The following is a 14,143-nucleotide window of genomic DNA, read 5'->3' as shown; positions in this document are numbered from 1 at the left end:
TTTTTTGAGATGGAGTTTTGCTCTGTGGCCCAGGCTGGACTGCAGTGGCGCACTCTGGGCTCACTGCAAGCTCCACCTCCCGGGTTCATGCCATTCTCCTGCCTCAGCCTCCTGAGCAGCTGGGACCTACAGGCGCCCACCACCACACCGGGCTAATTTTTTGGTATTTTTAGTAGAGACGGGGTTTCACCGTGTTAGCCAGGATGGTCTCGATCTCCTGACCTCGTGATCCACCTCCCAAAGTGCTGGGATTACAGGAGTGAGCCAATGCTCCTGACCAAATCTAAATTTTTTTTTACAAGACTGAGAAACATTACTTACGTGTAGAGAGGAATATATTTACTTCTAGAACTTGAACTCACACTTCGAAAAAAGAGAAGAGAGGCAACTGGGTTATTTACATTAAATTAATAAACATCAAATTATTACAGTATTTCTCTAATTAAGATAAAAGCCTTCAAGGATATCTCATAGGAATTGTCCTTTAAAGCTTTGTGATTTTGAACAGAGACTATTTAAGGATGTAGTTTGCTTTCTCCAGAATGTCAAATAAATGGAACCATATAATAAACTTTTGGGTCTGACTGCTTTCAAAATGTGTTTCCGATTCATTTATATTGTTGTGTATTGCATTTGTTCTTTTTCATTGCTGAGTAGTATTCCATTGTATGGGCATACTTTAGTATCTTTATCTATTTACCTACTGAAGGGCATCTTGGTTGTTTCTAGGTTTTGGAGATTATGAATCAAGCTGTTATAAACGTTCACATATAGGTTTTTGTGTGGGTTCTTGGAAGGAACATTTACATACAGGAGCCTTCCATTGTGAATAGTATGCTGAAGAATTCTGAGGTGTAGCAGTGCTGACTAACACACATAGCTTTTCATTTGCCAGCTGACTTATAATCAATAAATTAAGTGGATACATGTAAACTGGAATAAAAAAATTATCATCTCCCTGAGCTATTTGCCATTTTACTACATGATATGTAAATTAAAAATACCAATATACCAATGAAGTTTTAGAACCAAGATTCGCATGTTAAGAATTAGTACAAAAAAATTACATTTTAAAAAAGGTATTCAAATGGGATTATCATCAATTTCAGCTTGCTATATAAACAAGAATCTCTTTTTTTGTTTTTTTTTTTTTATTTTTTTGCTTTGTTTTGTTTTGTTTTTTGAGTTGGTGTCTCGCTCTTGTTGCCCAGGCTGGAGTGCAGTGGCACAATCTTGGCTTACTGCACCCTCCGCCTCCCGGGTTCAAGCGATTCTTCTGCCTCTGCCTCTCGAGTAGCTGTGATTACAGGCACCTGCCGCCACATCCAGCTAATTTTGTATTTTAGTAGAGACGGGGTTTCACTACGTTGGCCAGGATGGTCTCGATCTCCTGACCTCGTGATCTGCCTGTCTCAGTCCCCAAAGTGCTGGGATTACAGGTGTGAGCCCATGCACCTGGCCAAGAATCTTAAATTTTAACTATTTCAATCTTTTATTTAAATTATTACTATTCAATTTACACGTTGGAGTCTATAGCAGGGTATTTTACACATTTGACAAAACCATACTTTAAATAATTTTATCAAAATCTTACACATCATTTTGGATATGGTTCAATAAAATGGTAGTTTTCTGACAAGACTCAACATTCTTCTCCGTACTGTCACTATTTGCATTTCTAGATCCAGCAGTCAGACTTGAGTACAGTATTGTGTATTTCCGTTTCATTCTTTTTTCTACCAGTTACCCAAAAAATCCCCTTTAAAGGTCACTTTATACTACTTTTATTGAAGTGGTGCAATTGTTAAAGATTTTAAAATGATATCCTTGATATTGATTTTGATAATTAAAATTTAGCGAAAACTCTCATTAGTTTTGCTGTGAAGCAATATCTCCTCCATTTTGCTTTAAATTTAATTTGGATTAGGTAAATATAAAGTTAAATATATAAGATTGACCATTCCACTGAGGTGATGATCAAATTGATCATCTAAAAACCAGAAAATCAGATGAAATTCCAGGGAGCAAAAGATACAATGAATAATTTTTTTTCAGAATAACATGTGTTTTTCGTAAGTGATGTCTGTCTCTCTCACACTATTCTTCATAATTGCCCACAGTAGTTATTGAAAAATACATAGTTCCATTTCAAAATTCCATGTGATTCACTTTATTATATTTCCTATTCAACTTTATTTTTGCAAAATGCTGATTGTGACTCAGCACTCATAGGCTTTACCCAACAGGCCTACAAATCACTCATTAAACTGTTTAGTAAGACCCTCTCATTAAACTGAACTAGCATAATTGCTTATTTATGTTGGGAAAATGGATNTTTTTTTTTTTTTATTTTTTTGCTTTGTTTTGTTTTGTTTTTTGAGTTGGTGTCTCGCTCTTGTTGCCCAGGCTGGAGTGCAGTGGCACAATCTTGGCTTACTGCACCCTCCGCCTCCCGGGTTCAAGCGATTCTTCTGCCTCTGCCTCTCGAGTAGCTGTGATTACAGGCACCTGCCGCCACATCCAGCTAATTTTTGTATTTTTAGTAGAGACGGGGTTTCACTACGTTGGCCAGGATGGTCTCGATCTCCTGACCTCGTGATCTGCCTGTCTCAGTCCCCCAAAGTGCTGGGATTACAGGTGTGAGCCCATGCACCTGGCCAAGAATCTTAAATTTTTAACTATTTCAATCTTTTATTTAAATTATTACTATTCAATTTACACGTTGGAGTCTATAGCAGGGTATTTTACACATTTGACAAAACCATACTTTAAATAATTTTTATCAAAAATCTTACACATCATTTTTGGATATGGTTCAATAAAATGGTAGTTTTCTGACAAGACTCAACATTCTTCTCCGTACTGTCACTATTTGCATTTCTAGATCCAGCAGTCAGACTTGAGTACAGTATTGTGTATTTCCGTTTCATTCTTTTTTCTACCAGTTACCCAAAAAATCCCCTTTAAAGGTCACTTTATACTACTTTTATTGAAGTGGTGCAATTGTTAAAGATTTTAAAAATGATATCCTTGATATTGATTTTTGATAATTAAAATTTAGCGAAAACTCTCATTAGTTTTGCTGTGAAGCAATATCTCCTCCATTTTGCTTTAAATTTAATTTGGATTAGGTAAATATAAAGTTAAATATATAAGATTGACCATTCCACTGAGGTGATGATCAAATTGATCATCTAAAAACCAGAAAATCAGATGAAATTCCAGGGAGCAAAAGATACAATGAATAATTTTTTTTCAGAATAACATGTGTTTTTCGTAAGTGATGTCTGTCTCTCTCACACTATTCTTCATAATTGCCCACAGTAGTTATTGAAAAATACATAGTTCCATTTCAAAATTCCATGTGATTCACTTTATTATATTTCCTATCAACTTTATTTTGCAAAATGCTGATTGTGACTCAGCACTCATAGGCTTTACCCAACAGGCCTACAAATCACTCATTAAACTGTTTAGTAAGACCCTCTCATTAAACTGAACTAGCATAATTGCTTATTTATGTTGGGAAAATGGATCCCTAGCTCTTATCATAAGTAAAATCAAATGCTTTAAAATAATAAATGTGAAAAGCAAAACTTTGAATGTTTTAGAAAAAAAGTTATAAAAGGAGGATATCTTTATTCTTTCGAGGCAGAGAAACAGTCATTAAAATCTTCACAAAACAACAAAACCTGAAGAAAATATTGATGAATTTAGTTACATTAAAATTCAAAACTTCAGATAAGCAAAAATAGAAAAGTCTTAAAATAAAAAAGTCACAGACTAGAAGGGGATACTTTGATGCATATTTCCAAGAAAGGGATTTTTACCCAGCATATTGAATAGAAAAGTTGTGACAATCAATAAGTAAAAACCCAACAGCAAAAGGGACAAAATGGTATGAGCAGGCAAGTTACAGATGTGAAAATTCAAACAGGTCATAAACTTGCAAAAACTGATCGTTAGTAATCAGGTAGATGCAAACTAAAATTATAATGGAGCACAATTTGTTATTCATAAGATTGGATTTTTTTTTTAAATCTGAAAATTCTAAACACTGGCTGTGATGTGCAGTAATGGGAACCCAAGCACTTATAATGGGAGATTCCATTGTTAAAACTCATTTGGAGAAGAACATAGCAATATGTAAAAAGCAGAGAAGTACACACCACATGACCCAACAGTTCTAGACATAAATATGAGTATATAAAACTCAGAAATATTTTTATACTTAGGTATGTGAAGGTATGTGGGCACTGTACCAACTATACTAAAAATCAGAAAATTATGAGAATGGATGAATAATTTTTGGCACATCCATTTAAAGGAAGACTCTACAACAATGAAAACAAATGCCTAGAAACACAGATGTCAACAGATATGAATCTTACAAACACAAATATAAATTTTTGTGTAAATTAAAATAATGTAAAACTAAATAATGTAAAATGAAATAATATAAATTATTTTAAATCAATTTTTGTATCATATAGTTACTTTGTGTTCTATTAATGTTTGAAACTATGACTTTATTAGTGTTACTTCCTCATATGTACTTTTTCATATGAACAAAATATAAACTTGCATAAATATATGTATGATACCACTAATACTGGGTTTATAAACAAAGAACACAGTTCCATATATTGGTTAACAATAACACATATGTTTTAAAATATTAAAAGAATGCATGAAAATGTGAACGTCAAATCCAGAATACTAGTCATGCTCCCTGAGGAAGATAGATGCGCTTAGAAAAAAGTATATAGAAATTTTCCATTGTGTAAGTAATATTTTATTTCTGAAGTTGGGGAGCAGATACACAAACTATATCACAAAGATGATAACCTGTGTTGTGGGTTGTGTTAAGAGCAAAAATGAAGAGACAATATTGTGATGTTTTCAAAGGCAGAAACACCAAGATTTTTTAGACTAAATGTGAAAATTACATGTAAGGAAGTAGTAGTAATAAAACCATAGTTTCTAACATTAATAGAACACAAAGTAACTATATAATACAAAAATTGATAGAAAATAATGTATAATCTATTTTATATGAAGTCCATGGATTTTAGCGACATTATAATTGTTTATATCAAATTATTTATAAAGCCCTCCCTATTTTATATTATTTTATTTATTTATTTGAGATGGAGTCTCGCTCATTTCCCAGGCTGGAGTTCAGTGGCATGATCTCAGCTCACTGTAATCTCCACCTCCTTGATCCAAGTGATTCTCCTGCCTCAGCCTCCCAAGTAGCTGGGATTACAGGCAGGGTTTCACCATGTTGGTCAAATTCCTGACCTCAGGTAATCCGCTGCCTAGGCCTCCAAAAGTGCTGGGATTACAGGCATGAGCCACTGTGCCCGGCCTATTTATTTATTTTTTAAGGCAGGATCTTGCTGTGTCACCCAGGTTGGAATGCAGTGGTGCAATCATGGCTCAGTGCCGCCTGGAACTTCTGGGCTCAAAGGATCTTCCTGCCTCAGCCTCCCGAGTACTTGGGACTACAGGTGCACCACCATCCCTCTTGGCTAATTTTATTTTCTTATTTTTGTAGAGATGGGGTCTTACCATGTCTACAAAAGAGAAATTATAACTCAATTTCAATTACAGACCATCCAGGGTGGTCTCTACCTCCTGGGCTCAAGTAATTCTCCCACCTTGGCTTCCCAAAATGCTCCGATTATAAGCATGAGTCACCACACTCAGTTTTCCAAAATGGTTATGGTACATCCAATATTCTAAATGTTAAGGAGGGTAAAGAGAAAGTAAAGGAAGCAGGCACACTGAGCAACTGTCCTGGGATTTGGGTCATCTTCCCAGCCCTAAGGATGTGAGTCAGGGGGTCCCTGGGTTGGTCTCCATCAGAGAACATATTCCTCACCCACCCCTCTAAGCCATGGGCTACAGCATCAGCTTCTTAATTATAATACACGATAATGAAAAACCTAGTGTGAGAATTTCAGGAGATAAAACTTACAAATTAACTGGTTTGACTGGTGCCAAGAAAGATCTTGTTTGAAATCTGTCCCAGAGCTCACCAACCATCTAAAAATAATCATCAAAATCAATGACAGTTAATGAGCACATTATAATTTCCGGTGGATAAGTTCCTGTGCCCTTGACAGTCCTTTCCACATCACAGCCATATCCCAGGCTCTCTAGGAAACACATTCTTCAAGCTTTCCTAGCACTTCATGGATTCGGTCTGGAGCCACTCATGGTCTTTGCTCTGGTCTCAAACTTCCAATTTCAATTTGTTTTCTCATAGCTGGAATCTGTCTCATTATCCACCTGCTTCAGATTGAAACCCATGTGGAAGGTCTGATTTTAGTTTTCATCCTTAGCTACTGTTCTGACTTGGATCCACTGTAGCCTACCCTCTGCAAACTCAGGCCAGTCTCCCACTTCCAAACCAGGCTAGATCCTAAGCTTTGAATCTCATCTGGCCCAAGAAGGACTTTGGATGCTAGTAGAATTTAACGCCAAGGAATGTGTAATGAAAGGACCAACTTTCACAGGTATAAAAATATTTTAAAGTAGTTTAGCAATCCTTTAAAATTAGCTAGATGAAACCATATATATTTTCTTTTAATTAACTTTTTCTATGTGAAAATCTCAGGTTTGAGTCTTTATATTAAAGCCATGTTTTTCCTCTTTCATTATCGTTTTCCTCTGTAAAAGCTGAATAAATTTTCCAAGAAAATATGGGCTTCTTAACCTATCATCAATGGACCTCTTGGGATCTATATTAAGAGTTGTATTTCAATATAATTGATTTTCTTTTTAATCCTATGGATTTTATGTACTCAAAAACTTCATTATGGGAAACAGTCCAAGGGCTTAACAAGACTCCTATGCAGTGAGAAGTGGCACAAAAGGATAAAGGAATCAATGGAAGTAGAAGGTACTTTGCAAGCACAAAGCTGAGACATCTAATCCAGTGTTGGGAGGTCAAAAGTGAGGGCTACAACAAGACCTGAAGAATTCTTGAGATTCACCTGGCATAAATAGGGAGAGTGATGAAGGCAGTGGAACACTCTGCAAAGCACACAACCTGGAAAAGAGCATGGCAGACTTGAGACTTGAGAGAAGCTCAGCAGAGATAGGACAGAGAACAGTGAGGAGTGATGTTTGGCCAATAAAGTGGAACAGTAAGAAGACGAGAACGGGACAGGGATGACGCTAAGGAGGGAACCATGGACAAATATTGGAGAATTGAGTCTGTGTCATGTCAAGGAGTATGGATTTTTTTTTTTTAATTAAAAATGATGGGTTTAATCAGTGGAGTAACACAAACAGATTCACACATGAGGAAAAGTTCTCTGGCTATGGCATAGATATGATAATTCATGTGATAAATTCTTCTTGATACTCAGAAATGAAAAGAATGAGTGTCACTACTGAAAAATTGGTATCCTTTGTTTTATCACATCATAAGTGATAACATCAGATAGCAATCTATGGATCTTCTCTTTTTGCTATGAAAGGTACAGAGCTAAGATCTAGATCCTGTGTGAAGAACCATCTTCAGCATAGGTTATCTGGTAAAATTATTTCTGTCTTCATTATTTACTCATTCTCTTGCAATTCCAGAAATAAACACAGTCATTGCAAATGACTTTTGAGAAAGAGGTAATCTTTATATAATCAATAAAATTTTAAATATTGAAAATATCAAAGTATTTGCAGTCATCAATAACTTGTATGATTATGGAAATTTCAACTCCATACATATGTGTGTGTGCATGTGTGTGCATGTGTATATATGTATTTACCTATCTTACATAAATTTACTTCCTTATGTATTGTTAACAATAAGGTAAGTATTATTTTGACTTAAAGTTTTGGAACTCATTTCAGTAACAATGAGAAATACATAATTGCTCGGAGAAGTCTGCTGACCTGAGTTATTGCTGGCAACCCTTTGTATCTTTTCAGAGTAAAACACTGTGAGATGGGGTCAGCGGCTTTTTCCAATGTTGTTTCTTCTGGAACAAGTTTTGGTGGTAGCATCTTATCCCAAGGAACATCTTCATAAGCTCTATGAAGTTATTAAATAGAAACATCTTATGAAAAGCATATTCAATTAGTAAAGTTTATAACAATATTATACTGTGATAAGAAGAATCTGAAGATGATGCCGAGGACCCCTGCCCCTTGGTGTGCATACCATATATAATCACCTCCCCTGGACAGTAGGCAGAGCAAGTGATTATGATGAGATAGTACTCCTGTGTTATGTGATTTTATATGCCCCAAGAGATTGGCACATGTAATAAAGGTCCCTAATCAGTTGAATTTGAGTTAATCAAAAGGTGGGATTGTCCTGAATAGGCCCAATCTAAGCAAGCAAGCTCCAGAAAGAGACAGGCAACAGCAATACATGCTCTTTGTCTGCCCTTGAAGAAACAAATATCAGTCCTACAGCCACAATGAACGGAATTCTGTCAACAACCTGAATGATCTTGGAAGATGAGAACCCAGTCTCAGCTGACACCTTGATTCCAGCTTTAGGGAACCCTAAACAGTGAACCCAGTTGGAATATGCCTAGACTTCTGACCTACAGGACTGCCAGATAACAAAAGCTACTAAATTCCTGCAGTCTGTCACACAGAAATAGAAAACTTACATACATCTTACAGTTTCCAAAAAAAAAATGCTCATTTGACCTTCAGAGAATACCATTAATTTACAAATAAACTATGGCTTAGAAAACTGATTTCCTTTGCTTACGGTCAGCTATTGGTCAAAGTCAGGACTCAAATCCACATAATCTGCCTCCTAAGATTCAGCAGCATTCCCACTATTCCACACTAATGCAGCCAAATTGCACAAGTTTTTTTAGCATGGTTGAAGGGCTTCAGCCATCCTATGAAATGCAATTATTTCACACACACACACACACACACACACACACAAATATGGGGATCTTCGGAGTTTTGAAAGTTGTTCTTTTTCACAGGCATATAGGACAAACAAGGTGAAATCAATTCCAATTTGATCCTGAGTGAAAACCATACAACCCGCATTCTAAAGACTATATTATGACAAGATGGATGGATCCCCAGACCTTCTCCTGCCCTATGCACACTTAGTGCGAAACTTGATCTTTCCATTCTCTGGACAAGGCATACCCTTCCAAAAAATCCCCTGTCAGTCAAGTCATTTTTAAAAGAATTATCAGTGATTCTCACTTCCTCAACACGTATTTGTTCAGAGTTGACTATATTTCAAGTCTTGTGTGAGGTGTTTATGATACAAGAGTGAACAAGAACCAATACAAAAATTGTCTCTACCACAAAGGAATGCTGTGAAAATTAAAAAACATAATATTGGAAAAGTTAAATAGATCAGAGATGAGTCCATAGTGTTTTTGTTGTGTGTGAACACATTTTGAACTTACTTCAAATTAGTGTCATAGAAGTACTAAATATAACAAGATATTTTAAATCATAGCAAAGTCTTAAATGTTTTCTAACATATCTGACTAGCATTGTATGTAAGAAATTAATCTGTGAGTTCAATGAAAGCTTAAAAGATACCTCACTGTTTGAGCCTCTGATAAATTTCATAAATATTTTATGGAATTTTCCATGAAGGTAATAAACTTTTCCCCAAGGACATTTTATGTTTAAAGATAAAATACTTAATACAATGATTTGATCCTGTCTTATAATAAAACTTTTCCATTCTGAGTGAAGTATCATGTCCTTAATCAAAATATTAACTGTTTCTGAGATGATCACAGAAATTTTTAAAATTAAAATCAAGATAAGAATACAATGGGAAATAAACCCAAAAGTGAGAGGAATTTAGGGGCCATTTAGTTATCAACCTTCATTTTAAGATGAGAAAATTGAGACGAAAAGAATGGAGGATGCCAAAGTCCCATATTCAGCAAGCAGGTATGTTTTGAGCCCTAGAGTTGGATCCAAGTTGGCTGATGAACAAGGCTTTTTTCTCACGTTGTTCTAACACTTTGAAATCCAACTTTGTATCATGTTTTTAAATGTTTTCATAACACACCTGGGACAGTAGGCATTCATACATGTGTTTCATGACACTATGTTTGGTCATGGGTATACTTTCAATTTGAATGAGATAAAAAATGAAGTTGAAATGTGAAGGCTGTCTGAAGTGTTCAAAACATGTGAAGAAAAAAGAGTGGGCAGACCTGAAGTGCTTTGAGGTCCACACATGTTGTCAATTTTTAATTCTTTTTGCTGCCTCTCTTTCCCTCTTCATCCATTTCTCTGTGCCATGCCACGTGTTTTGGCCTTCACTCTATCACTCTGCTGAATTCTAAATCCACTAGTCAGTCCCATTATCCATTCTCGGGCCTCATCCCACTTGACCTATTTGCATTATGTGAATAGGCTTTCATTACTCCTTCCTGAACACATCCTCAATATGCCTTCCAGGACCTAGACTCTTCATCTTCCTCCTGCTTTACTGGTTGCTCCTTCTCAGTCTCGATTGTTGGTTTCTCCTCTTTTTTTCTCTTTTTTAACGAGATGCCAGGACTCAGTGCCCTTTGCCTGTCTGACTACACTTCTCCTTTAGTGTTCTTATTCAGTGCCATGGCTTTACATACCTTTCTATAAGCCATGACACCCAGGTTGATTTCTTTAGCCCAGGCCTCTGCTTCAAACTTCAGATCCACATTTCACACTGCCTACTTGACATACCACTTGGATGTCTAATGAACATCTTTATACTCAATGTATGTAAAACTGACTTCTCCACTGCCTTCACCTTGTTATGAAATGGCAACCTCCGTAGAATCATTTTGAGTCCTCTTTTCCCAGATTCATCACAATCAGAAAATTGTGTTGGCTCTACATTCAACATATATCCAGAACTCAATCGTTGCTTACAAATTTTCAGCCAGCACTCTCCCCCAGGCTACCATTATCTCTATCCTAAATGACAACAATAACCTCCTAACTGGTGTTCCATCTTCTCTCCCCTGCAAAAATCCACTTTGAACACAGCAGCCACCATGATTATTACCTTCATGTATAAATCTGATCTTTCCACTTCTCTGCTAAAGCCTCATGTCACTCAGAATGACAGTCCTGGTAATTACAATTGCTTAAAGTATCCCACAAGATCTGGTTCCTAGCACTTCTCTGACCTCTCCTTTTGCTACTCCCTCCTCTTACCCTACTGTTATCCTACTCCAGGCACCCTGGCCTTTTGTTTTTCCTTAACATCTTAAGCACACTTCTGACCTGGGCTTTTGCTCTATATTCCCTCTTCGGGGAATAGAATCACTCCAAGTCTCTGCATGGCTGCTCTCTCAACTCCTCCAAATTTCTGCACACCCCCCAGCACCTGGGGAGGCCTCCCCACGCCTCCTACTTATTACTGAAGCCTGCTACCCTGTACATGTGGGACTCCTGATCTTGTCCTGTTCTACCTTTTCTTCATAGACTTATCTGTCACTTTCTAAGATATGGTCTATTTACTTTCTTAGTGTGTTTGCTTATTATTGTCTGTTCCCCTTTTGATATGGTTTGGCTGTGTCCTCACCGAAATCTCACTTTGAATTGTAATAATCCTTACCTGTCTAGGGTGGGGCCAGGTGGAGATAATTGAATCATAGGGGCAGTTTCCCTCATACCGTTTTCATGGTAGTGAATAAGTCTCACGAGATCTGATGGTTTTATACATGGGCGTTCCCCTGCACAGGCTCTCCTGACTGCCACCATGTAAGACGTAACTTTGCTCCTCCTTGCCTTCTGCCATGATTGTGAGGCCTCCTCAGCCACGTGGAACTGTGTCAATTCAACCTCTTTCCTTTATAAATTGCCCAGTCTCAGGTATGTCTTTATTAGCAGTGTGGAAACAGACCAATACACCTTGAGAGATCCTGAGAGCAGAGATCTTTGCCTACTCACTGATGTAGCTCATAGTTTAAGACATAGATTCGTTAATAGGTACCCAATGTATTTGTTGACTGAGTCAATGAATTCTCCCCTTTAAACTTTCTCTGTCTTGGCTTTCTAGGATACAGTACTCTTATCTCCCCTCTCTCTCTCTTTGACCATTTACTGTCTGTTTTGGTTTTATTCATCTATCAAGCATAGGTGTGCCTTAAGACTCTTCCTTCAAAGTTTATTTTAGCAATCAATATAAGTAAATGTCTGCGCTTGATGTTCTCTGGGTCACTCATAAGATCCAGGATATTGTAGACATAAAAAGGATGTGTCATGAAGGAAAAATAAATATATTCCAAAATCAAAATTCCACTGGGAAAACTGCTTACTTTTGTGTAGAGGACTTGTAAAATGAGTCCTTTGCATTGCATTTCTTGTTTGTTTGAACAAGTGGTTCACCTTCATCCTAGAAGGCATGAAAGATAAGTTAAAAGAGACCAAATATAAATGAAAATTGCTGTTGTTTTCTAGTTATCATGTTTTCTTTTGGCCTCTTTCTTCATATTTCTTCTTTCACGCAACTCTTGGATTGACCAGATTTAACACTTTCCTACTTTTCCTCCCCTGTTTAAGGAATTTACATTGTTCTAGTGTCATAATCATTAAATTAAAATTCACAAAAAGTATACTAAAGTTAATGGAAAGTGAGAATTTAAGAAAAGCTCTTGAATTGGAAACATTTGCAAATACTTAGTTTTAGCACAATGTAATTAAAACATTTTTAAAACATATTGTCTTTTCTTCTAATAACATAAAGAGATTAGTTATGAGATACTTTTCTCTATCTTCCAGTTATTTTATCAAAATTAATTAATCATTGTTATAATAATTATTATCTTTAATGGTTACTATTTATTTCAATTTTCAATGATATTTTACCAATTCTTTGCCTCCTTTTGCTTTTTTATTATACTTGTTTTTTCTCCCGTAGGAACTTGGTTCCATTTTCTTTTGCTGAAGTTCAATTTTGCTAATTCTTTCACAAATGTAAACTTTTTCTAGTTCTATGTTTTAATTCACCCTCAGTTTTGAAAAACGTTCTAACTTGGGTTTAGAATTCTAGTTCAATTCTAGTTATGATTTTTTAGTAACAAATCTATCTAATTGATTTTGAAGATGTATTGTTGCTTTTAAAATACACTGAGTTTAATTGTTTGCAGGTATTCTGTTTTTCCCCTTTGCTTATTTTTAGGACACTATCTTTGTCTTGGGATTTTTTACAGATTCAATAGAATTTGTTTAGGAGAGGATGTATTTTTGTTCATCTGGCTTAGGACTTGTTATACTTCTTCGATTTAACAATTCGTGACTTTCATCAACTATTTCTCCATATTTATCTATTTACTGTCAATGAACTATAATTATTCTCTTCTTTTAGAATTACTATCAGACAAATATTGGGCTTTTCATCCTGTGGTTCATGTCTCTTAATTTTTGTATTGCTTTATCTCTAATTTCCGTATGTACCTTCTATTCTACCACTATCAACTTTCATATTTTTAAAATGTATTTGTATTGATACATAATAGATATACAGATTTTGGGGGTAAATGTGATAATTTGATACATTAATATACTCTGTAAAAATCAAATCAGACTAATTGGAATATCTGTCACCTTAAATATCTATCTTTTCTTTATGCTAGAAACATATGAATTTTACTCCTCTGGTTATTTTGAAATGTGCAACAGATTGTTGTTAACTATAGTCACCCCACTGATATATCAAACACAGTCTTAATTATTGAATCTAACTGTATATTTGTACCCATTCATCAACCTCTCTTTATCCCCCCTCCACACTCCCTTTCTTGGCCTCTGGTAACCACCAATCTAATCTCTATCTTCATGAGATCCACCATTTTAGCTTTCATGTATCAGTGGGAACAAGCAATATTTGTCTTATGTAGTTGGCTTATTTCATTTAACATAATGACCTCCAGTTCCATCCGTGTTGGTACAAATGACAGAATTTTATTCTCTTTTATGGCTGAATAATATTCCATTGTGTGTATATACCACATTTTCTCTACCCATTCATCCACTGATGGACACTTAGGTTGAGTTCACATTTTGCCTAATGCGAATAGGGCTGCAATAAACATGGGAATGCAGATATCTTTTTGATATATTGTTTTCCTTTCTTTTGGATATATACTCAGTAGTGGAATCACTTAATCATACAGTATTTCTA

At 35.8% G+C, this 14,143-nt stretch overlaps 1 protein-coding gene across 3 annotated transcripts in view; it reads right to left on the bottom strand.

The window, feature by feature from the left end:
* Positions 1-14,143, bottom strand: part of SPMIP7 (sperm microtubule inner protein 7) — a 69,841-nt gene that overhangs the window by 19,661 nt on the left and 36,037 nt on the right. For all 3 annotated transcript variants that reach the window (XM_017868565.1, XM_017868563.1, XM_017868564.1), the window contains 4 exons: positions 12,279-12,355; positions 7,909-8,047; positions 5,984-6,051; positions 322-363 (listed from right to left, as the gene is read on the bottom strand). In XM_017868565.1, coding sequence (XP_017724054.1) covers positions 322-363; positions 5,984-6,051; positions 7,909-8,047; positions 12,279-12,355 — 326 coding nt within the window. The remainder of the gene's footprint in view (positions 1-321; positions 364-5,983; positions 6,052-7,908; positions 8,048-12,278; positions 12,356-14,143) is intronic.

The sequence above is a fragment of the Rhinopithecus bieti genome, unplaced genomic scaffold, assembly GCF_001698545.2.
Source record: "Rhinopithecus bieti isolate Rb0 unplaced genomic scaffold, ASM169854v2 scaffold_3527, whole genome shotgun sequence".
NCBI classification, from domain to species: Eukaryota; Metazoa; Chordata; class Mammalia; order Primates; family Cercopithecidae; genus Rhinopithecus; species Rhinopithecus bieti.
The sequence above is the reverse complement of the archived record's forward strand: the minus strand, read 5'-3'. Positions and strand labels throughout refer to the sequence as shown.